The 18,506-nt window shown below is 42.0% G+C and overlaps 1 protein-coding gene across 1 annotated transcript in view; it reads left to right on the forward strand.

Moving 5' to 3' along the window:
- The window catches only part of T265_09090 (hypothetical protein), a gene marked incomplete at both ends in the record, with an annotated part of 34,270 nt that extends 16,022 nt beyond the window's left edge, over positions 1–18,248 (forward strand). Inside the window, one exon of the mRNA XM_009175075.1 lies at positions 18,183–18,248. Coding sequence (XP_009173339.1) covers positions 18,183–18,248 — 66 coding nt within the window. The remainder of the gene's footprint in view (positions 1–18,182) is intronic.
- Positions 18,249–18,506: the final 258 nt, after the last annotated feature.

Here is an 18,506-nt window from a genome sequence, read left to right on the forward strand (position 1 = left end):
AAGAGTCTTCCTTAAAAATGTTTGCCGAGGAGGAACGGAGCCAACGAGTTGAGGTGAATTTAAAAACTCCACTCTTCGATCATGCTCCACATCCTGTAAGCAGAGGTATTGAAGCCCTTTACCCATTTGTTATAATTCTCGTAAAGTACTGGCATCTGTTGATTTTCCGCCATATCCTAAACTCAGGCGCAAATTTGTGAGAGGATTCCGAAAGATGGTGCTATGATCTCCTGAAAGTTATGTTTTTAGGTAAGAATACCATTGGTTTAAGCAAACACCCGATGTGTATGGGATGGTATCTTGATGGTATTCACTCGTACAACTTCCAAGTCTCAAACTGCGCTAACCGTCGTAGCATCTCATCGAGACAGAATGCACTGATGTCATCCACGTCAGGTATATGCAGATACGCGCTCATATCCTTAATAATGGGAAGAGGCACACTTCTGAGCAATTCACCAGATAGCCCAGGTCTTCCTGCTGAAGACCTGGACTACTGCTTNTCTGAGCAATTCCCCAGATAGCCCAGGTCTTCCGGCTGAAGACCTGGACTACTGCTTCAGCGAATAATCCTGCAGGCCTTGTATCATCTTCATAGGTTACTAATCGGGACCGGCTGTCTCTGAAAAGTCCATGAATGGCGCTGTGAACAAACCGTTGTGTGGACGGTTTCCACGCTTACTCAGAACGGGTACGAAATGGGACGCACGTGACACGTACTCAATGCATGCCAGCACGATGGGATAACCAGTTTCATCACAAATAATCGAAACTCTTAAATATCAGCAGAGCAGTACTTCCAAAAAAAAGGAAAAAGCAGTAATGTAACTAAGAGGCCGTAGAAGAACCAGCAAAACGCAAAGTCGTATTGTTGGTAGTGTGAGGAGATTTGATGGTTTTCACTGGAGATCTCGTCCTTTCACTGAGGTCAGTCTGTGCTGAAACACCGAGAAGTAGTGTGCAGCCGCCTTATCCTTATACAAAATCATCAGCAGTACACGTTTCACAAATTGCCTGGCAGACTCGAGTCCGTGGCCTCCTGACGAATAGCTGAACAATAAACCGTACGGTCACGAGTGCCTCATCAACAACGTGATAGCTTGCACTTAGGCAAGATATAGCACCGCTCATCTTTTAATCAGGCAGTTCACATCATGTGGCTACGTGTTCACTGGTTCCTTGAGTAACAACCTATCAGATGGAAATTTTCACCTCTTCCTCTGAGCTATTTACAGACTGCAGGTATTGTGAAGCGATTTAGGGATTTTAATGGAAAATTGTCCTTCAGTTAAAGTTCGTCAATGCTGTTAAGCTGAGCGGAACCTATGCCAAAACAGCTGAGCAGTCCCCTCAGCTTTTCAGCATAAACTGTACGAAATCTTCGTTACTCATTCGTATTATCGGATGCTACTTATTACTCAAGGTGTAGGCCAGGTGCTTGATAGAAACTCTCTGAAGAGAACTGCAACAAACCAGAGCAGTTTGTGCAACAAGATATCTCTCTCATACAGCAGAAACATCCAAAGTTGGGTGTAAAACCCTATGACATACCCCGAAGAAGCCTGCACAATAGTTGAATCCCACAGAGGACGACGTCAACTATGTAAATAAAATTCAATCTCGGTCGCTGCTTACCAAATTATTAGTCAGACTAATTTGCACATCAACAAACATATGCAATTATAATCGAAACCTGCCTGTCAAGATTACTAAAGACGGTTCGAAAACGACCGAGTCTTATCCCAGTGACTTACGGAGATCTTCAGTTAACCGGAACCAATATGGTTAGATGTCAGTAACTGTGCATGTGCAGGGAACATCGTACTATAGACAAATCCATCAACAGTATACGTCGAAAGGATATTGCTGCAATTTCTACTCCAATAGTGTCGCCAATTTCCGATGGCAGCGATTAAAATATGAAGGATCAACGCTTACAAAACATGCCGTATCTACACAGATCATTTCACAAACTATCTTATAATCAGTGTCCCTGTACAATGAACAAAATCGTACACATGTACAACCACATGATTTCAGCCGGATGAATATGTAAATCATAATTGGCTTCCCCAGAAAACCAGTGCGTAACGCAATTTTTCACGATTAGGTGACATCACGTGGGCTTGGAGGCAGTGACTCAACTGAACTTCAGGCTCATAGTTGAGGGCAACACTAGCTAAGTAACTTTATATATATACATATATATGTATATGCATCGTCCTCCCATCCGCTACACACAGAACATGTGTTAAGGTACATGCTACGATAGTTACCTTGTTTAGGTGTAGGTGGCTGTGAGGTATAAAAAACTCACATTCATATCGCTCCGTTTTGAACAGTCTCCCTTCGCTTGTTCACTCCGAGGCGGGGGAGGCCCACTGGAATGAAAGATTGACCACATTATAGCCAATTAATGGCGGGTAACCTTGGCCATGTTTTGGACATCTGACACGCAAGGCGACTTGTTACCACTATTCCACCGGAATAATTGCGTTAGAAAAGTTGAAGGGCTTTTCAACCGAGAGCGATGTGAATGCAAAATCTACGAAGCATACAATCATTCAAAAATAATTGTCCAGATATTCCTACCGTCTTCGAGAAATACACTCATTTGCAAATCAATTTGGTTTTCACGGGAGACTCAATTGAATCTCTCGTTTATGATATCCTCCAGCTGAATGTGCTGCACACAGGCCGCCTCATGATTCAGTTGGCACGATATTTGAGATATCGCAGTATATTTTCATAAAGGAAACTACTCACAAGGTTGCTGAAAACTCTTCGACAGCCCACGACCGGTTTCACCCTTCTTGGGGCTCATCAGGTAGGCGCAGTCCCCGAGTTTGGGTTCAAGTGGATCATAAGGTTGACGGAAACTCGGGGGCTGCGCCTACCTGATGAGCCCCGAGAAGGGCGAAACCGGTCGTGGGCTGTCGAAGAGTTTTCGGCAAACTTGTGAGTAGTTTCCCTTATGAAAATATTCCTACCATCATTAATGCTACCTTGTTGGATAATCCGGGCAGGAGGGTCAGTCGGTTGACCCAACCAGGAAAGCCACTGGGTCATTCAAGGTGAAGTATGGAAGTTACTCCGGTTCGTAATTAGCTCGTAATTCACAATTCATTTATTGAGACGAATCTAAAGTTTTGCGCTCTTTAAAGGTGGGTCGTCAACCTATTCACACGGCATAGCGAGACTTGTCTGATGCCTCACTACCGGTGGACAGCCGGAAATGTCTCGAATGCGTTCACTAAGGTCCTGTGTCTGATAAGAGGCGCACTTTCTGAAGGTTGCACCACCCCTCTTGAACGTTGTGTGTAAAAAGTCATACGGACTGGGATGTCCGTGGCGCTTGAAATAATAAATGCATCATTCTGGGTTCTGGTACGGTTCTACAATCACACTGGGTAACACCAAGTAGCCAAGAGACATGTATGTGATAGTGCGTAGTCAAGCTCTCGATGTGCCGTTCTTCCTTAATGATAGTCTCACCAATTTCATTCTTTGTGATTTCGAATACAGACACGTCTCCAGGCCTGTTCGCGCTGATCAAAAAAGACAGTCTTCGGATATTCTCGTCCCTATTGCTTCATAAGCACGTTCGTCACGCACGGTAACCTTTATTTGAGATCTGATTGTTAGTCGAACGGGATCGGCCGATTTTTTTTGAAATTTAATTCACGGTACTGTTCCGTCTGATATCCAGTGCCTGGGTGGGACGGGCAGTGCGGTGCCGCAGACGAATCATCTCGCACAGTACAAAATATGGCGCTCTTTCGAGAAAAATGATATCTAACGGTTAAGCAGTTGGACGAGAGCACAAAAGACGATTCGGATAAGTTCGCCTAAACTCTGGACTAACCAGCCTCTCAATCGTTGAGCGATTTGCTCGCACTTTGTACTGTCCCAAAAAGCCGGGAGAGAAACAACTCCGAACAGGTGCATAGTCATCCTCCTCAAAAGTTAGCCTTTGGATCGTCTCTTGCCAGAAAAAGCACGAATCGATGTCAAGTGGGTCGGTGGTCCTGCTTACTTCAGCGCGAAAACATTGAAAGAAGCTGGATATACAAGACATGAAGGACGGAACATTGATTCGGTGCTTTGGGCCGCTGGTGCAGTCTCATCCGGTGTTACGGTCAAGGCCGGTGCAAGACGGACAGTCCTAACGGATGGATCTACAAGGACACTGATAACAATGTAGTGGGAGAAGAACAAATGTATGACAGCGAAAAAAGAGGGAACTAGCAGTTGCTGCCACTGTATCAAGCAGTTTACATCAACACGCATTTAAATAAAAGTGCAAGTACATGTCATGCAGATATACGTATACAGCGCAACACAATACACACATCAACAAACAGGACGGAAAAAACAAATATCGAACAAGGGCGAGACCTACATTGCGTTGTTAGAGTTATTAGTTGCTTCAGTAGTAGTGAATTATGTCAAGACAACTCATTTCGATATCTCGAATGACATGTGGAACGAAACATGAAGTGACCTTTGTGAAGCGCGTTCAGTTGAAGAATATCATAACCGAGAGGTTCAGTTGAGATTCAGCTTAGTACTAATTTAATTTGAAAACGAATGTATTGCTTTACTAGCGTGTAGTTTGAGCTCAAGCAAAACATGATGTTGATGGAACTTGGTGACTAGCCCGGAGTGATAAGCTCTAACCAGAGCAAACTAGGCAGTAAACTGTTTTTATACGAATTTTCAGCAGTCTTGTGAGCAGTGTGGAGAAAAGAAATACTGATCTTGTTAAAACCAAATACATGCCGTGTACATATTATAATTTGATCTCTTCTTGATAAATCCCTATTTTAATAAACTGCTATAAATTTATTTTCTAAAGAAAATTGTGAATCTCAAGTATTAAGGCGACGCCAAAGAAATTCGTAACTTGTTATGAAGCAGTCCAGTGTCGCAGGCTTGCTCTTTTTGAAATGATACACGATTAATCATACCACTCATGCATGACAGCTTTGAAGTCGCTTTTTAGAAAGCTACATTTATCGGTCACCCGAATGGTGAGATATAAGTTTGCTGAATCGGATTCCTAGGATTCCTACACACATCTTTTTCGGGTCAAAGTTTGACAGGTACATCAGGCTTTTTTATTGTCACTTGGCCCAGTCAGGGTTTGTTTTTTTGCTACTAGAATTGTTTGTTCTGACGAGAGTGCCGAGTTATCGAATATGTATATAATATATATATATATATATATCGAAATATGAAATATACGCAGAAGACATACTAAAAGTTTTACTCCCATAACTTTCACAGATTTCACCAGAAGTATATAAAATTTGGACTTGTATAAACCATAGAAGAAGCTCAAAATAGTGGGGAGATTTGAAATTAGGAACAAGACGATTAAACAGACAACCTGAAATCTTAAATGTTGGAATCCTTAGAATATAGGAAAAAGCCTGTCCTAGAAACTGGATTAAAAACGTCATCCAAACGGATCCAGCAAATTATACTCGAAAATGTACTTTCCTAACTAGGAATACGCACTTGAGGTTTGGAGTGGTGTCGTATTTCTTGAAAAAAACAAGTACTGATTGTAAACAAACGACGTTACTAATGCACATGCATGTTTTATGCAAAAGCCCCCTGTCACACCATGCATAAACTTGTCTACTTGTGGATTAACAGCATTCTGGCAACCCGGACAAAAAGGGGAAGCCAGGCCCCAGGACTGAATAGTCTGCAGTACGTGAGCTGCTGTCAGTCTGCATCAGCGTAGATCGGAATACCCAAGGGAGTCTGGCCACTTGCGCTTCTTAGGATTCATCAAAATTTCATGCGAACTTGTCGAGAATTGATACATATGTATGAAAGGTTGAAACTGCGGTACTGTTGCACAAAACAGTTCATCCATTATTCTAGCTTGTCTGGGTTCATTGGCGGCTGGCATCCTGGGAGTTGCGAGTGTGTCTATGCTTATTCTACTCGCATATTCACATTGTTGGAGGTGAGTGAAGAGTGAGCAAGTAAGTTTTCACATTGCATACTATTGTGCGGGATTCTTGTTTGAAAGATAGTTTAAGTTCTTGGAGATCCTCGATTTCATAAAGTTATTTCATTTGAAAGACTGAACACGAAACGGTGAACCTTAGGTCTTCGTATCACAACCTAAACCATTTCAAAAAACCCAAACATTCCTGAGGCTCTAATAAAAAATCGGTAAACCAAAATCTCATATGAACTTTCAAAATAAGCTGTATCGAACTATGTGGAACACTTTTTTGAGCTAAATGACGTCTCCCTCTTCAAGATCTGCGGTTGCTAAGTGACTTGAGATGCCTAGTACCTTACGAATAGGCGGTGCTTATTGCAGTGCCACTTGTTGACCATTATTCTAAGAATGATCCTAACTGGGGCTGTTTGGAAAACCTGCAAGTTGTCTGAATTCGTCATGCGTGATGAAAAGAGCTAAGTGGTTTTTTAATACTCTTTGATGCAGCACAAGTTTCCATGATGGATGTGTCCATGCCTCTTTGTTATCACAGAAGACGGCAGCGATTTAAGTACACCAATCACATGGTCAGTTTGTAGTCATAATATCGTCAAACTCAGAAAGTAAACTAGTGCTAAAACTAACCCCTAGGATGAAGAGATTCCCCATGTGTGGGCAAATTGGTTTGTAATCTGGACTGCACAAATAGCTAACATGAAAAATTCTTGCTGTCCGGTATGGACTGTAATATCTCAGTGATTCGGGCCCTATCACACCTAACATACCACGAAATGTGAGTGACACATTACACTCATTGGAAGCGCGCGTACTCCCAAAAGATTGAATATCCCGAAGAAGAAACAACTTCGTTCAGATTCGTACGCTATCAGAATAACAACACATTTGATGGCCAAATGCTAGACGGCAACACACTTGCCTTGATACAGGCTGTTCGTAGAATCATTCATGCCAAATAAAAGGGCGACCAATATAAAACCCCCAGTTAGACTACTGACTGAAATGTGTCCACCAGATCTGACTTCTTTAACCCAAATCCGACCATTGCTGTTTGATCAAACAAGGAAGAGTCCTCGACATATTATCATCTAGTCGAATTTTGAGATTGTTCGAGTGGTGAACACAACGCTAAAACAATTTTCTTTTACGCAAAGCCTAAATTTAAGTGGGTAAGAAACCGGCAAATTAGTACACCAAAGAAAACCGCCTCAATTCATCATAATTTCCATCCATCCATTTGGGTAGAATGTTCCGTTAAATGACTTCATGCAGAGATGTCTGTTGAGGGCATCTTCATGAGAGCCGAGGGTCTGAACATTTTAAAATTCAAATTGATTATTTTGTACCTGTGATAACTTTGTCACATGTCCACCATCAAATCCACAGAGAGTAGATTTGGATAAAAATCCGTAGAGGAGTATACTGGGTCGGATATTGATGCATTTACCATACGTGGTGTACAAAGTTTGTTTAATAGTGTAAAAAGTGACTATGGACCCTTCTAAACAACGGCTCCCAGCTTCACTGTTGCTTTAGGCTGATTAACAACCATTCCGAATGTTACATATTTCCCTCATGTACTTCGTCCGTTTGACTTGGATGACTGAAACTTTCACAATGTGGTGTTTTAACTAAGATAGGACGAAAACACAACCACAAAATAAATAGCGCAATCAGCACCGGAGAAAATAGTGAATTAAATTATTTGAAAAAAGATTAGGTTAGTGGTTGGGGATGGAAAAACAAGGTCCGCTTTAGGATAAAAATTCAGAGCAATGAAGGGAATGTAAAAGGATTGTGGCACATGACCATGGATTCATGTACTGGTATTTACGGAGCGCAGAAATGTTACAGCGTCAGGGTGTGGGACCATGATGAGTATCATTATCATTATCATCATCATCATCATCGTCATCATCATCATCATCATCACAGATAGCAGAAAATCAACCTTCAGCATAGATTATTCTCTGTTGCGTGGGACCAAGAAACCTCAGAATAGAAACGTTCCACGTGGAAACATTTCTCGGCCTCCTTGTGTAACGGTGTAGGCATGTGAGCAGTCTGTGGTCATGTCGAAGCTCCACTCAGCGTCTGATGGAAGGTGAAGTTTATTACGGAACTTGTGGAAATGTTTTGCGGTGCTTGTTTGCAATTGAATAATGGTCACCGAATATCCATGAAAGTCCCGGAAAACGCTTGGGGCGGTGCTTATTGCAGTGCCACTTGTTGACCATTATTCTAAGAATGATCCTAACTGGGGCTGTTTGGAAAACCTGCAAGTTGTCTGAATTCGTCATGCGTGATGAAAAGAGCTAAGTGGTTTTTTAATACTCTTTGATGCAGCACAAGTTTCCATGATGGATGTGTCCATGCCTCTTTGTTATCACAGAAGACGGCAGCGATTTAAGTACACCAATCACATGGTCAGTTTGTAGTCATAATATCGTCAAACTCAGAAAGTAAACTAGTGCTAAAACTAACCCCTAGGATGAAGAGATTCCCCATGTGTGGGCAAATTGGTTTGTAATCTGGACTGCACAAATAGCTAACATGAAAAATTCTTGCTGTCCGGTATGGACTGTAATATCTCAGTGATTCGGGCCCTATCACACCTAACATACCACGAAATGTGAGTGACACATTACACTCATTGGAAGCGCGCGTACTCCCAAAAGATTGAATATCCCGAAGAAGAAACAACTTCGTTCAGATTCGTACGCTATCAGAATAACAACACATTTGATGGCCAAATGCTAGACGGCAACACACTTGCCTTGATACAGGCTGTTCGTAGAATCATTCATGCCAAATAAAAGGGCGACCAATATAAAACCCCCAGTTAGACTACTGACTGAAATGTGTCCACCAGATCTGACTTCTTTAACCCAAATCCGACCATTGCTGTTTGATCAAACAAGGAAGAGTCCTCGACATATTATCATCTAGTCGAATTTTGAGATTGTTCGAGTGGTGAACACAACGCTAAAACAATTTTCTTTTACGCAAAGCCTAAATTTAAGTGGGTAAGAAACCGGCAAATTAGTACACCAAAGAAAACCGCCTCAATTCATCATAATTTCCATCCATCCATTTGGGTAGAATGTTCCGTTAAATGACTTCATGCAGAGATGTCTGTTGAGGGCATCTTCATGAGAGCCGAGGGTCTGAACATTTTAAAATTCAAATTGATTATTTTGTACCTGTGATAACTTTGTCACATGTCCACCATCAAATCCACAGAGAGTAGATTTGGATAAAAATCCGTAGAGGAGTATACTGGGTCGGATATTGATGCATTTACCATACGTGGTGTACAAAGTTTGTTTAATAGTGTAAAAAGTGACTATGGACCCTTCTAAACAACGGCTCCCAGCTTCACTGTTGCTTTAGGCTGATTAACAACCATTCCGAATGTTACATATTTCCCTCATGTACTTCGTCCGTTTGACTTGGATGACTGAAACTTTCACAATGTGGTGTTTTAACTAAGATAGGACGAAAACACAACCACAAAATAAATAGCGCAATCAGCACCGGAGAAAATAGTGAATTAAATTATTTGAAAAAAGATTAGGTTAGTGGTTGGGGATGGAAAAACAAGGTCCGCTTTAGGATAAAAATTCAGAGCAATGAAGGGAATGTAAAAGGATTGTGGCACATGACCATGGATTCATGTACTGGTATTTACGGAGCGCAGAAATGTTACAGCGTCAGGGTGTGGGACCATGATGAGTATCATTATCATTATCATCATCATCATCATCGTCATCATCATCATCATCATCACAGATAGCAGAAAATCAACCTTCAGCATAGATTATTCTCTGTTGCGTGGGACCAAGAAACCTCAGAATAGAAACGTTCCACGTGGAAACATTTCTCGGCCTCCTTGTGTAACGGTGTAGGCATGTGAGCAGTCTGTGGTCATGTCGAAGCTCCACTCAGCGTCTGATGGAAGGTGAAGTTTATTACGGAACTTGTGGAAATGTTTTACGGTGCTTGTTTGCAATTGAATAATGGTCACCGAATATCCATGAAAGTCCCGGAAAACGCTTGGGAATGTTCAGTTTTTAAAAACTGTGTTGAGAAGAGAATTTTAGTTTCTTGGTCAACGGCTCGCAACTGCTCAATTGATGTTTGCTAATAAACAACTTCAAAACTATTGGTATTTTCACCGCTGAATGTTCAGTTTTTAAAAACTGTGTGCATGTGAGAATTTTAGTTTCTTGGTCAACGGCTCGCAACTGCTCAATTGATGTTTGCTAATAAACAACTTCAAAACTATTGGTATTCTATTTTCACCGCTGGCGGGCTCTTTGGAGGATTTACCGGTTGCTAGTGTTCACTGGAGTTGTCATACACAAAGTTGACGATATTTCAAAGCTGTTGCCTGATCGTTATGTCATGCATACAAGCACATGGACACTTCAAAAAAATCGAGCGTCACTGTTTCCTGAAGATAAACTAAGAAATGCACATCTTAATAAAAAAGGGCCCATAGAATGTTGCTAGGCTGTTGAATATATACAACAAGGATTTTAGACTGTCGTGATGGACCGACAGGGTTTCGCTTACTCAAAAGTAAGTTGGTAAACGAAAATACATATATTTGGTTCAAAAGAAGAGCATGTACTCCTCAGGTAGTAGCTGGCTTTTACACGGCACCAAACAGATGTGTGCTGAGATCCACCTGCCATTGAAGACTGGCTCACTGAACGCGGCAATACGTAAGGTAACATCCCGCACGTTGCGACCAGAAACACAGTTGTATACGAAGATTGCTTGATGAGCATTAACTGACATGACAGAAAACTAGCCATCAAAAATGAATGAGTAGATAGTTGTGATTTGTAGGAGTGGCGTGGGAACTAAGGTACTCGAATACTATGATACAGTGAGTCAACAACAAATCTGTCTGTGCCATAGAAACCGACTGCGGTGTTTTAGGACCTTTTGGGTACGCGCTGATGCCCGCTGAAACTTGATTCATACGGCCTCACTGATGGTCATTTTGCAGAGTCCAGTTATGTAACAGTAGTTGGAACGATGTCGACCTTTTCTGGAAAAACAGCTTTTGGTGGGTGGATAACAACATACGACGTATCGTCGGCCAGTGTGTTCCACCAGTCAGTTTTGTCTCATCAACTGAGACAGCACCGACAACCCAAATATAAAACAGAAAAATGGGACAAACTACGCTCACAATATCTCCCATCTGAACAAATAGTTTGGTTCTGACGGGAAACCTAACTGAATCCACCTGAACCTCCCGTTTATGATGGTCCTCTGTCAGCAATCCTATGAGCAGTGTGTTACGCTTGGCAAACTCCATCAACGTTTTTCGGGAATGGTTCCACTGGTAGCAAGAAAAGGCCTGGAATTGATCAGCATCAATCTCCCTACCCAGTCTTCAATTTCCCAACTGGTCATATGACGCCTCTTTATAGGTATATCAATGCAGAAGGCAAACTGCTTAAATCTCGAACACTGATGTTGTTCACTCAGTGTGAGATATCAAATTTCCAGTACACATAGCCGGGTGTGGAGATGGAAGCTACCATTCCAATAACTGAACTACGATTAGTACATCGAGGTGTTTCTACCCATTGTTCTTCACTTGATGAGTGGTTGACAATAAACAAACAAGGAAGTCGTAGAAAGGTGGCACAAAGATGGGGCAGTTTGGCGCGTTACTTGGTTAGAATTTGCACTATTCCATCAGCTGAAGCCGAAACCATCTGAACAATCGGACAGTTGAAGAAAATAGTATAATTCTTGTACTTGTGAACAAACAAGAGCATTTGACCTATCTCTACCTTGTGTATCACAAAGCACAGAACGCTACTCCGTTTTGTCCTAATGGATATGAAACACAAATTATGTAAACCAGTCCGTATTAACAAACATCCAAATATATCATTGGGTTTTACCACAATAATAATGTTAAGGGTGGATGTTAGTGCAACATATAGATTATGAGCTTAACTGGTTGAATTTGAGTAAACACCGTTGTTGCTTTGGAATGATATCTCTCTGGCAGTGAACGTCCACTGGCTCTGGCCACTCATTTCGATGTATAGTTTGTCTTGTGACTCTGGTAATCTCCGCTCTATTTTGGATAACCTCTTATATCTTCCATTGTACTTGGGGCATCGGCCTAAGACCAGTTTTTGGCAAATGTTTGACGCACCAACTAACTGGGACCTGTTTTTTATAAGACTCATCTACGTTTCTCAGATATTCCGCCAGAAAATTTCAAGGCTCAGTTACAACTGATATTTTCTGACAAATGTGCTAGCCTAACTATTAAGAATTTCCTCTGGGAATAATTTAGTTGCTACTGGCACTCATTACTATGAGGTCTCCCTCACCCAGTTAATCAACATTCGACCTACTGAGATGAAATAGAGTGGATTTCCCCGTTTTCAAATGACAGGTATTAGTGTAATTTATCTATGAACGGATTTTTATCGTCCTTGTCAAGCAATTTCATGTCAGCATTCTGGCAAGTTGGTTGTACAGGATGTTTACTCCGGTGGTCTATTCCCTTCCTACAAATATACGCATGTCAGAGTTCAAACCCCAGCATGGCCTTTGGATATGCATTGCTGATGATCTCAAATAAGATTGCATTCGAGTCCAGTCCCTCCTTTAGTGTGGACACACCAGAATAATAGGACGGGAGGTCAAATGTTCAAACGAGAGTCATGTGAATGTGAACAGAAATAATCCATTTCCCAGTGCACATTAATTAACACCTGTGGTTCCGTAGCGGCCTTGTGTAGTGTTAAAGAAATACGTAGGTATATTTTGAGAACGACCTCATATCTGGAAGATGGAGTCATCAACAGAGGGCAACTATTCGTTCAACGATTAATTGTTTGTTTTATCCACCTTACCGCAACAAATGAAGCGATATCTTAATAGCATTTCACTGCAATAAATCTGAGATTTTTCATAGAGAATAAGGTGGCTTGTCTGAGTTTACTGAAAGCCATTCCAGGAATGTTTTGACTCTCAGTCTCATAAGAACTACAGTCAGAAATCGGCGAGATATCTCGAGATTCTCAAGACACCCATGTGGTTCGCTGGAAATAAAATATATTTGGATGGATAAATTTTACTTCTTGCGATTCTGGAACTAGCACTCACAAGTTTATACCAAACAACTCTGAATACTAAAAAAGTATGTGACAAAATTATCCAACATCCGAAAAGAACGTGAGTAGTCCGTTACATTCAATAAACAGTATTGCGGATTAGTCTGAAAGCCAAAACTGTCCTATCGTCTCCATACTGATATTACTCTGGCCTTTTTGTACACATCTGTAGCGCATTAATGGCTCAGCAAGCTACACCAAAGTAGAGTCTTAGTGAAATGGCTTAGTGCCGTCCTCTATGAGGGATAACTTGATAACTCTGTGAGTCATCTTACTAATATCCCAATCCTCGACTGAGCCCGTTCCCTAGTGAAGTTCGCTGTCTTGGTTATCGTTATGTCTGCATCTTCCTAGTAGTGAGTTTCTTCTTCCATACAAGTACAGTAAAAATAAACAATCTGGGTTCAATACATATACATCTCATATATAGGTATAAAAAGGTGCAGAAGTCGAACTAGGAAAACTTACATAAAACGAATCACTGAAAAATGTGAAGAGATGCTCATACCCTGCACGGAACGAATGATACTCCCACCGATCAGCATTCACTCTCTGAAGAGTGCCGGGAAGTTCTCAGTCAGTAACTCTTTGATTGATGAGACTATCACTCGTGCGGTTTCAAGGCAGATAGAGTGTAAGCAGCTTGCTGCTCCGATGGATTAAAACAGACTATATGTCTTGCCAGTTACATTATCTCAGCACATGGGCGTGTGCTATTTGCCCACTGGTCAATCCAACAAACTACAACATAGTTGATTTTCCGTAGTCTCACTCATACCGCACGCAACAGACAAGCAACACCTGGAAGTACAACGTTTCAGGCAAGCATTCAGGTTGTGAGTTGAGCCGGTGAAGGTTTGTCGATAAAACCTGGGTGAGGCGAATGATCCATGGCACAAATGTGACGTGAGCCACTCCCCAAGGAGAGGAATTTTCTGATCCAGTGACAACAACTAGTTGGTGCTACCATGAACGAATTTTCCACGTAGATATGAATGAGTAGACAGCAACCTTTTAATCAAACCATGTTCTTACCCAAGTGAAAGACAGTAATGCAGGCATTCTCGCTACACTCTACTGGGTGTAGCAACGATCAATAAAGTGTTCGCGACACATCGATTACTAATGGGTAGAAAGTGAATTAACCCTCGGAATATTATCTAGGCAAAAACTGTAACACGTATCCGTTTTGGGAATCAGACCTGAATCATATGAAGAAGGTGACTGGAAGACATCGTACGATGTCTGTCTGCTAGGTATATCTGTTCTAAGTAAGATTTGTCCTTGTAGATATTAAACATTAATTTCAACCCACTACTTAATTAGAACGGCTTTATTGAAAGTTCTCACTTCCATGTCTCTTTACTCATAACACCATGAGTCCATATAGCTGTTTCAACGAAGCAAACCAAATTTGAACTGAGATTAACATAATGATGAAAAATAAAGTGGAATTATTGGTAGCTACCTATCTAGTCCAATTTTACTGTCCTGTTAAAATGAAATCCCAAGTTGTACTTGAGAATGTTGCAGCTGCAGAGAACAAGGGCATACCTATCTGTTTATATTGGCGGGCCCCGTGGTCATTGGATGACGCGCTCTTTTGCGCCGGGGTTTCCGTAAAACGCGAACGCGAGTGAGCTTTCATCACTAATGACTACATTCGAGTTTTCACTTATGGCTATGTGAATCCATGATAGCTTTCTCTTTTCATGGAAAAGATATACGCTAAACGTCGACGATCAGGTAGCAAACAACCGACCAAAACAGTCAGCTTGGGCCACGATGAATAGCAAATTAACAGTCACCACTAAACCATCATGTTGTCCCCAAACCGACTTCGGAGGCGTGACATGTTGGCCATTATGATCTGTCAGTTCATAGTAAAAATCCTGACAAATGCACAGAATGATGTACGCAGTTTTAGCCATAAGAAACAGGGGATACTCAATCTGATCAACCTGCTGCTGTTTTTTCATTGATGCGCTCATCTGTGTGCTGGAATTCTATCCTTAGTGTGTGATGTGCTATTCAAAATTTGCCAGTGTTTAGGGCGTCATACCAAAGACTGTTGTCTGCACACCGTACATGTAAATTTCCTAAAGCCTAGATTCTCACCTGCCTCCATGCTGGTATCAGCTACTGGAGGTTAGAACCTACCTAACAAAGCGACCGGGACCGAAGACTGGGACCTTGTCATTCTTGCATGTAAGCATGTCAGTGGCAACCCCTTACATCAGTTGGGGGGTCAACCTGCTCTCTTGGCCATCTTACGTAGGACAGACTGTGTGGTAGTCAGTTGAAGCCCATTCTTTTAGATTATCCAATATATTAACCGCTGTAGCACCACATTCTTATTCAGCATTCTTACTCCAGAATTTTACTAACAAGGCAGGTGATGGAGACGGACAGCGGCACAATCCTAAGACCTTCTAATAATCTCAGACCCTGGTGTTCACAACTTTGTCTAGTATCGGAGGTAACGATTCTACAACAGAACATCCACTACGAGTCCAAGTAGCAACTTTGAGTGCAACGAGTGACTCGAACATGACGAAGTGACAGATCCGCCTGGGAGACGTTGCCGCTTGAACCCGGTTCCAATGTGTCAAATCATTTCTTTGCGCGGACGAGAATTTCCTGCAATGCCGAGTTTGCTGTACACGGCTTCAGGGTGCCCATAGGTTTACCCATTAGTTCTGGTTCTGTAACACAATCCAGTGTCCAGTATCTGATCAATAATATTCACACACTACATCGATAAAACCTGGCCGTCTGCTGCTTGATTAAACTGCGTGCGGTGCCTACTGTATGTTGCAATACTGCATTGGGTCTACAGGATAACGTTGAACCTCTGATACATTTCAGTGTCCACTATCACAGCAATACATGTCTATAGAAACATCAGAATCATTTCCATTTTGGTCTAGCGTTAGATATGTGTCGCGTACATCCCATCCCCAAATATTTTGGGAGGCGCTTGTGTTGTATCCCAGCTCGATACTTAATCCTTCCTAAATACAATGTTCTGCTACTGATTCATAACGTGTCACCTGGTATCACACGTAGTTGGAACAAGAACGGTGAAAAAGGCAACATCTAATGCCATCACTCAAACCAGCTCAGCACACCCGCCCGACTTTACATACCAACCAAGGTGCGTGGACTCCAATGGTGAACATGTGACTAGTAGTGGTCATCTAGTGAAGAGAAGTATTGTCACGACAACTTCACTATGTGCGGTGGCCGATTGTCACTGCTTGAACTTACTTGACGGTATACTTACTTGCTTACTTACTTGTAGGTGATGTACAAATTCTAGCACCACTGACCATGTATTCATGCACTCTTTCCCAACTTGCTCTTTCCAAACTTTCTATGCAGCTCTATTCAAACCGTCAGGAAGTGCGACATCAGGACTCCAATCACGTACCGAATAATCAGTCCGCAACCTTCGAAATCCAGAGATACCATTAGTGGCTTCACAAGCTTTTGTTGAGAAATTCGGGGCTGTATCGTTTTCATCCTTCACAGCCTTTGAGGTCTTAAATCAATAGATGAAGGGTAACTATGTGGTATTTGTGCGTTCATCCAGTAATCAAAGCACCAACGCTGTCTTGCGTTCCGAATGGTGTACTACAAGTGCACCGGCTGTCCAGTGAGGTCTCGTCTACGGAGGCAAAGGAACCAACTGGCAGTCACCTCTCATTACCTTGAACACAACCATAGGTTGTCAAACTTTTTGTAAGCTCGGCTTCCGGTTAACCGACGGCTAACCGAAGACGAGTTGGGCACTTGCAATGCTTTTCTAAAATGTGTAAAGCCGTCATGTGAGGTGCGACAGTTTTTGGCCTATGAATTAAGCAAGATCCTTACCACTCAAGATATATACAGCTGCCGCCGGAAGTGTCGACCGGCCCTGTTGAGTAGGTGCCACATAGTTGGTTTTTATTGTGACAGATGATATGCCTTTGGTCCTGGCAAAACTTTGGGAGATCGGACGCCTGCTTGTGCGACAGTCAGAGGAAGGTCACTATAGCCACATGTGCTTCTCCTGATGTTAGCAGATAGCGTTATTCTGACACTTTCCAGATGTACTGAATGTAGATGGAACGCATGCAACAAACCTCCTTGGGCATTTTTTTAGAGTACCTAATATTCGGCATGTAGATAGGAGTTGTATACCACCTTGGTAACGGATGGCATGGGAACCGGGTGTCCGATTATTTATGTGTTCGTGGAGAGAGAACAGTTTGCCCCCGTGCATAAACTGTTCGACTTATTCAAGGGAATGATGGACGAACATTTTCCAGTTAGGACGTTTGTTAATGGCAGGCCGGCGGCGCAAATGTGTACAGCGTGTTCGGCTGTGACGTGATGCTTTGCCATTTTCTTGTCCGAAAAGCCACCCAGGAGCACGTATGTATCATTTAATATCCATGTATTTTTGAGCATAGACACATTCTGCGTACAACCGGCACTAACAAGAAATCGTTGCTCAATTTTGCACGGTCACTGATGAAATCCTCCATATCCTCATGGTGAAGTTGCAAGACCGGGTTTGGGCATCCGATACATAGATAACTCAGATGGCTTCATATATAAAGTCAAACCATCCGTACGGAAGTCTAGTACATAAGTTTAATGATGAGGCGAGGAATGTCGCAGAGGCTGTGCCATCAGTGTACCATCATACGTGGCCTACTCATTGCTGTAAAACCCCGTTGATGATGAAAAATATTTGGTAAACCGAACCTGGGATTTGCCACTAAACCTGCAACTGCCCTGAATCGTTATTGTAAGTAAACAGTAAAGTTTTTTTATAATCAGTGCACTTATGATCAGCGATAATTGTCATACTGGTGACATCAAAACAGCACGGCGTCTTGAATGAGGAAGTCCTTCACAGATTGGTTGGGTGCTATTAGGACTTGAATGTAAATCTGCCCGCAGCCCTTCACGCCTGGAATTCCACGGAACATTTGACTCCTGAAAGTTTCTGTATATTGTTTTTCCTATTGTGTTATCTAAAGCTCAACAAACAGTCACCGGAAGATGGATGTACCCTCGTGACCGGTCGGACATATCTGGGACGCTGAGCGAAAAATGAGGAATTTGCAAGCATGGAGTCTTACTTTGGGTTGTGTTGCAATGCGATTGAATTTAGTGCTGCAAGCCCGGTAAGTCGTTAAATTGAACTTTGGTTTAAAAAAAAGATAAAAGAATCGCCTCATTGCTTTTGAAAAGCGAAAGAGAAATTTCCAATACTATTTGCACCAATGAAATTCTAAAATATGTTGCACTAAGTCAACCTTTTTGCCTGGTCAACTAATCACTTCGGGTAAACATGAAGAATT

Source organism: Opisthorchis viverrini (assembly GCF_000715545.1).
Source record: "Opisthorchis viverrini unplaced genomic scaffold opera_v5_255, whole genome shotgun sequence".
Lineage (NCBI taxonomy): Eukaryota > Metazoa > Platyhelminthes > Trematoda > Opisthorchiida > Opisthorchiidae > Opisthorchis > Opisthorchis viverrini.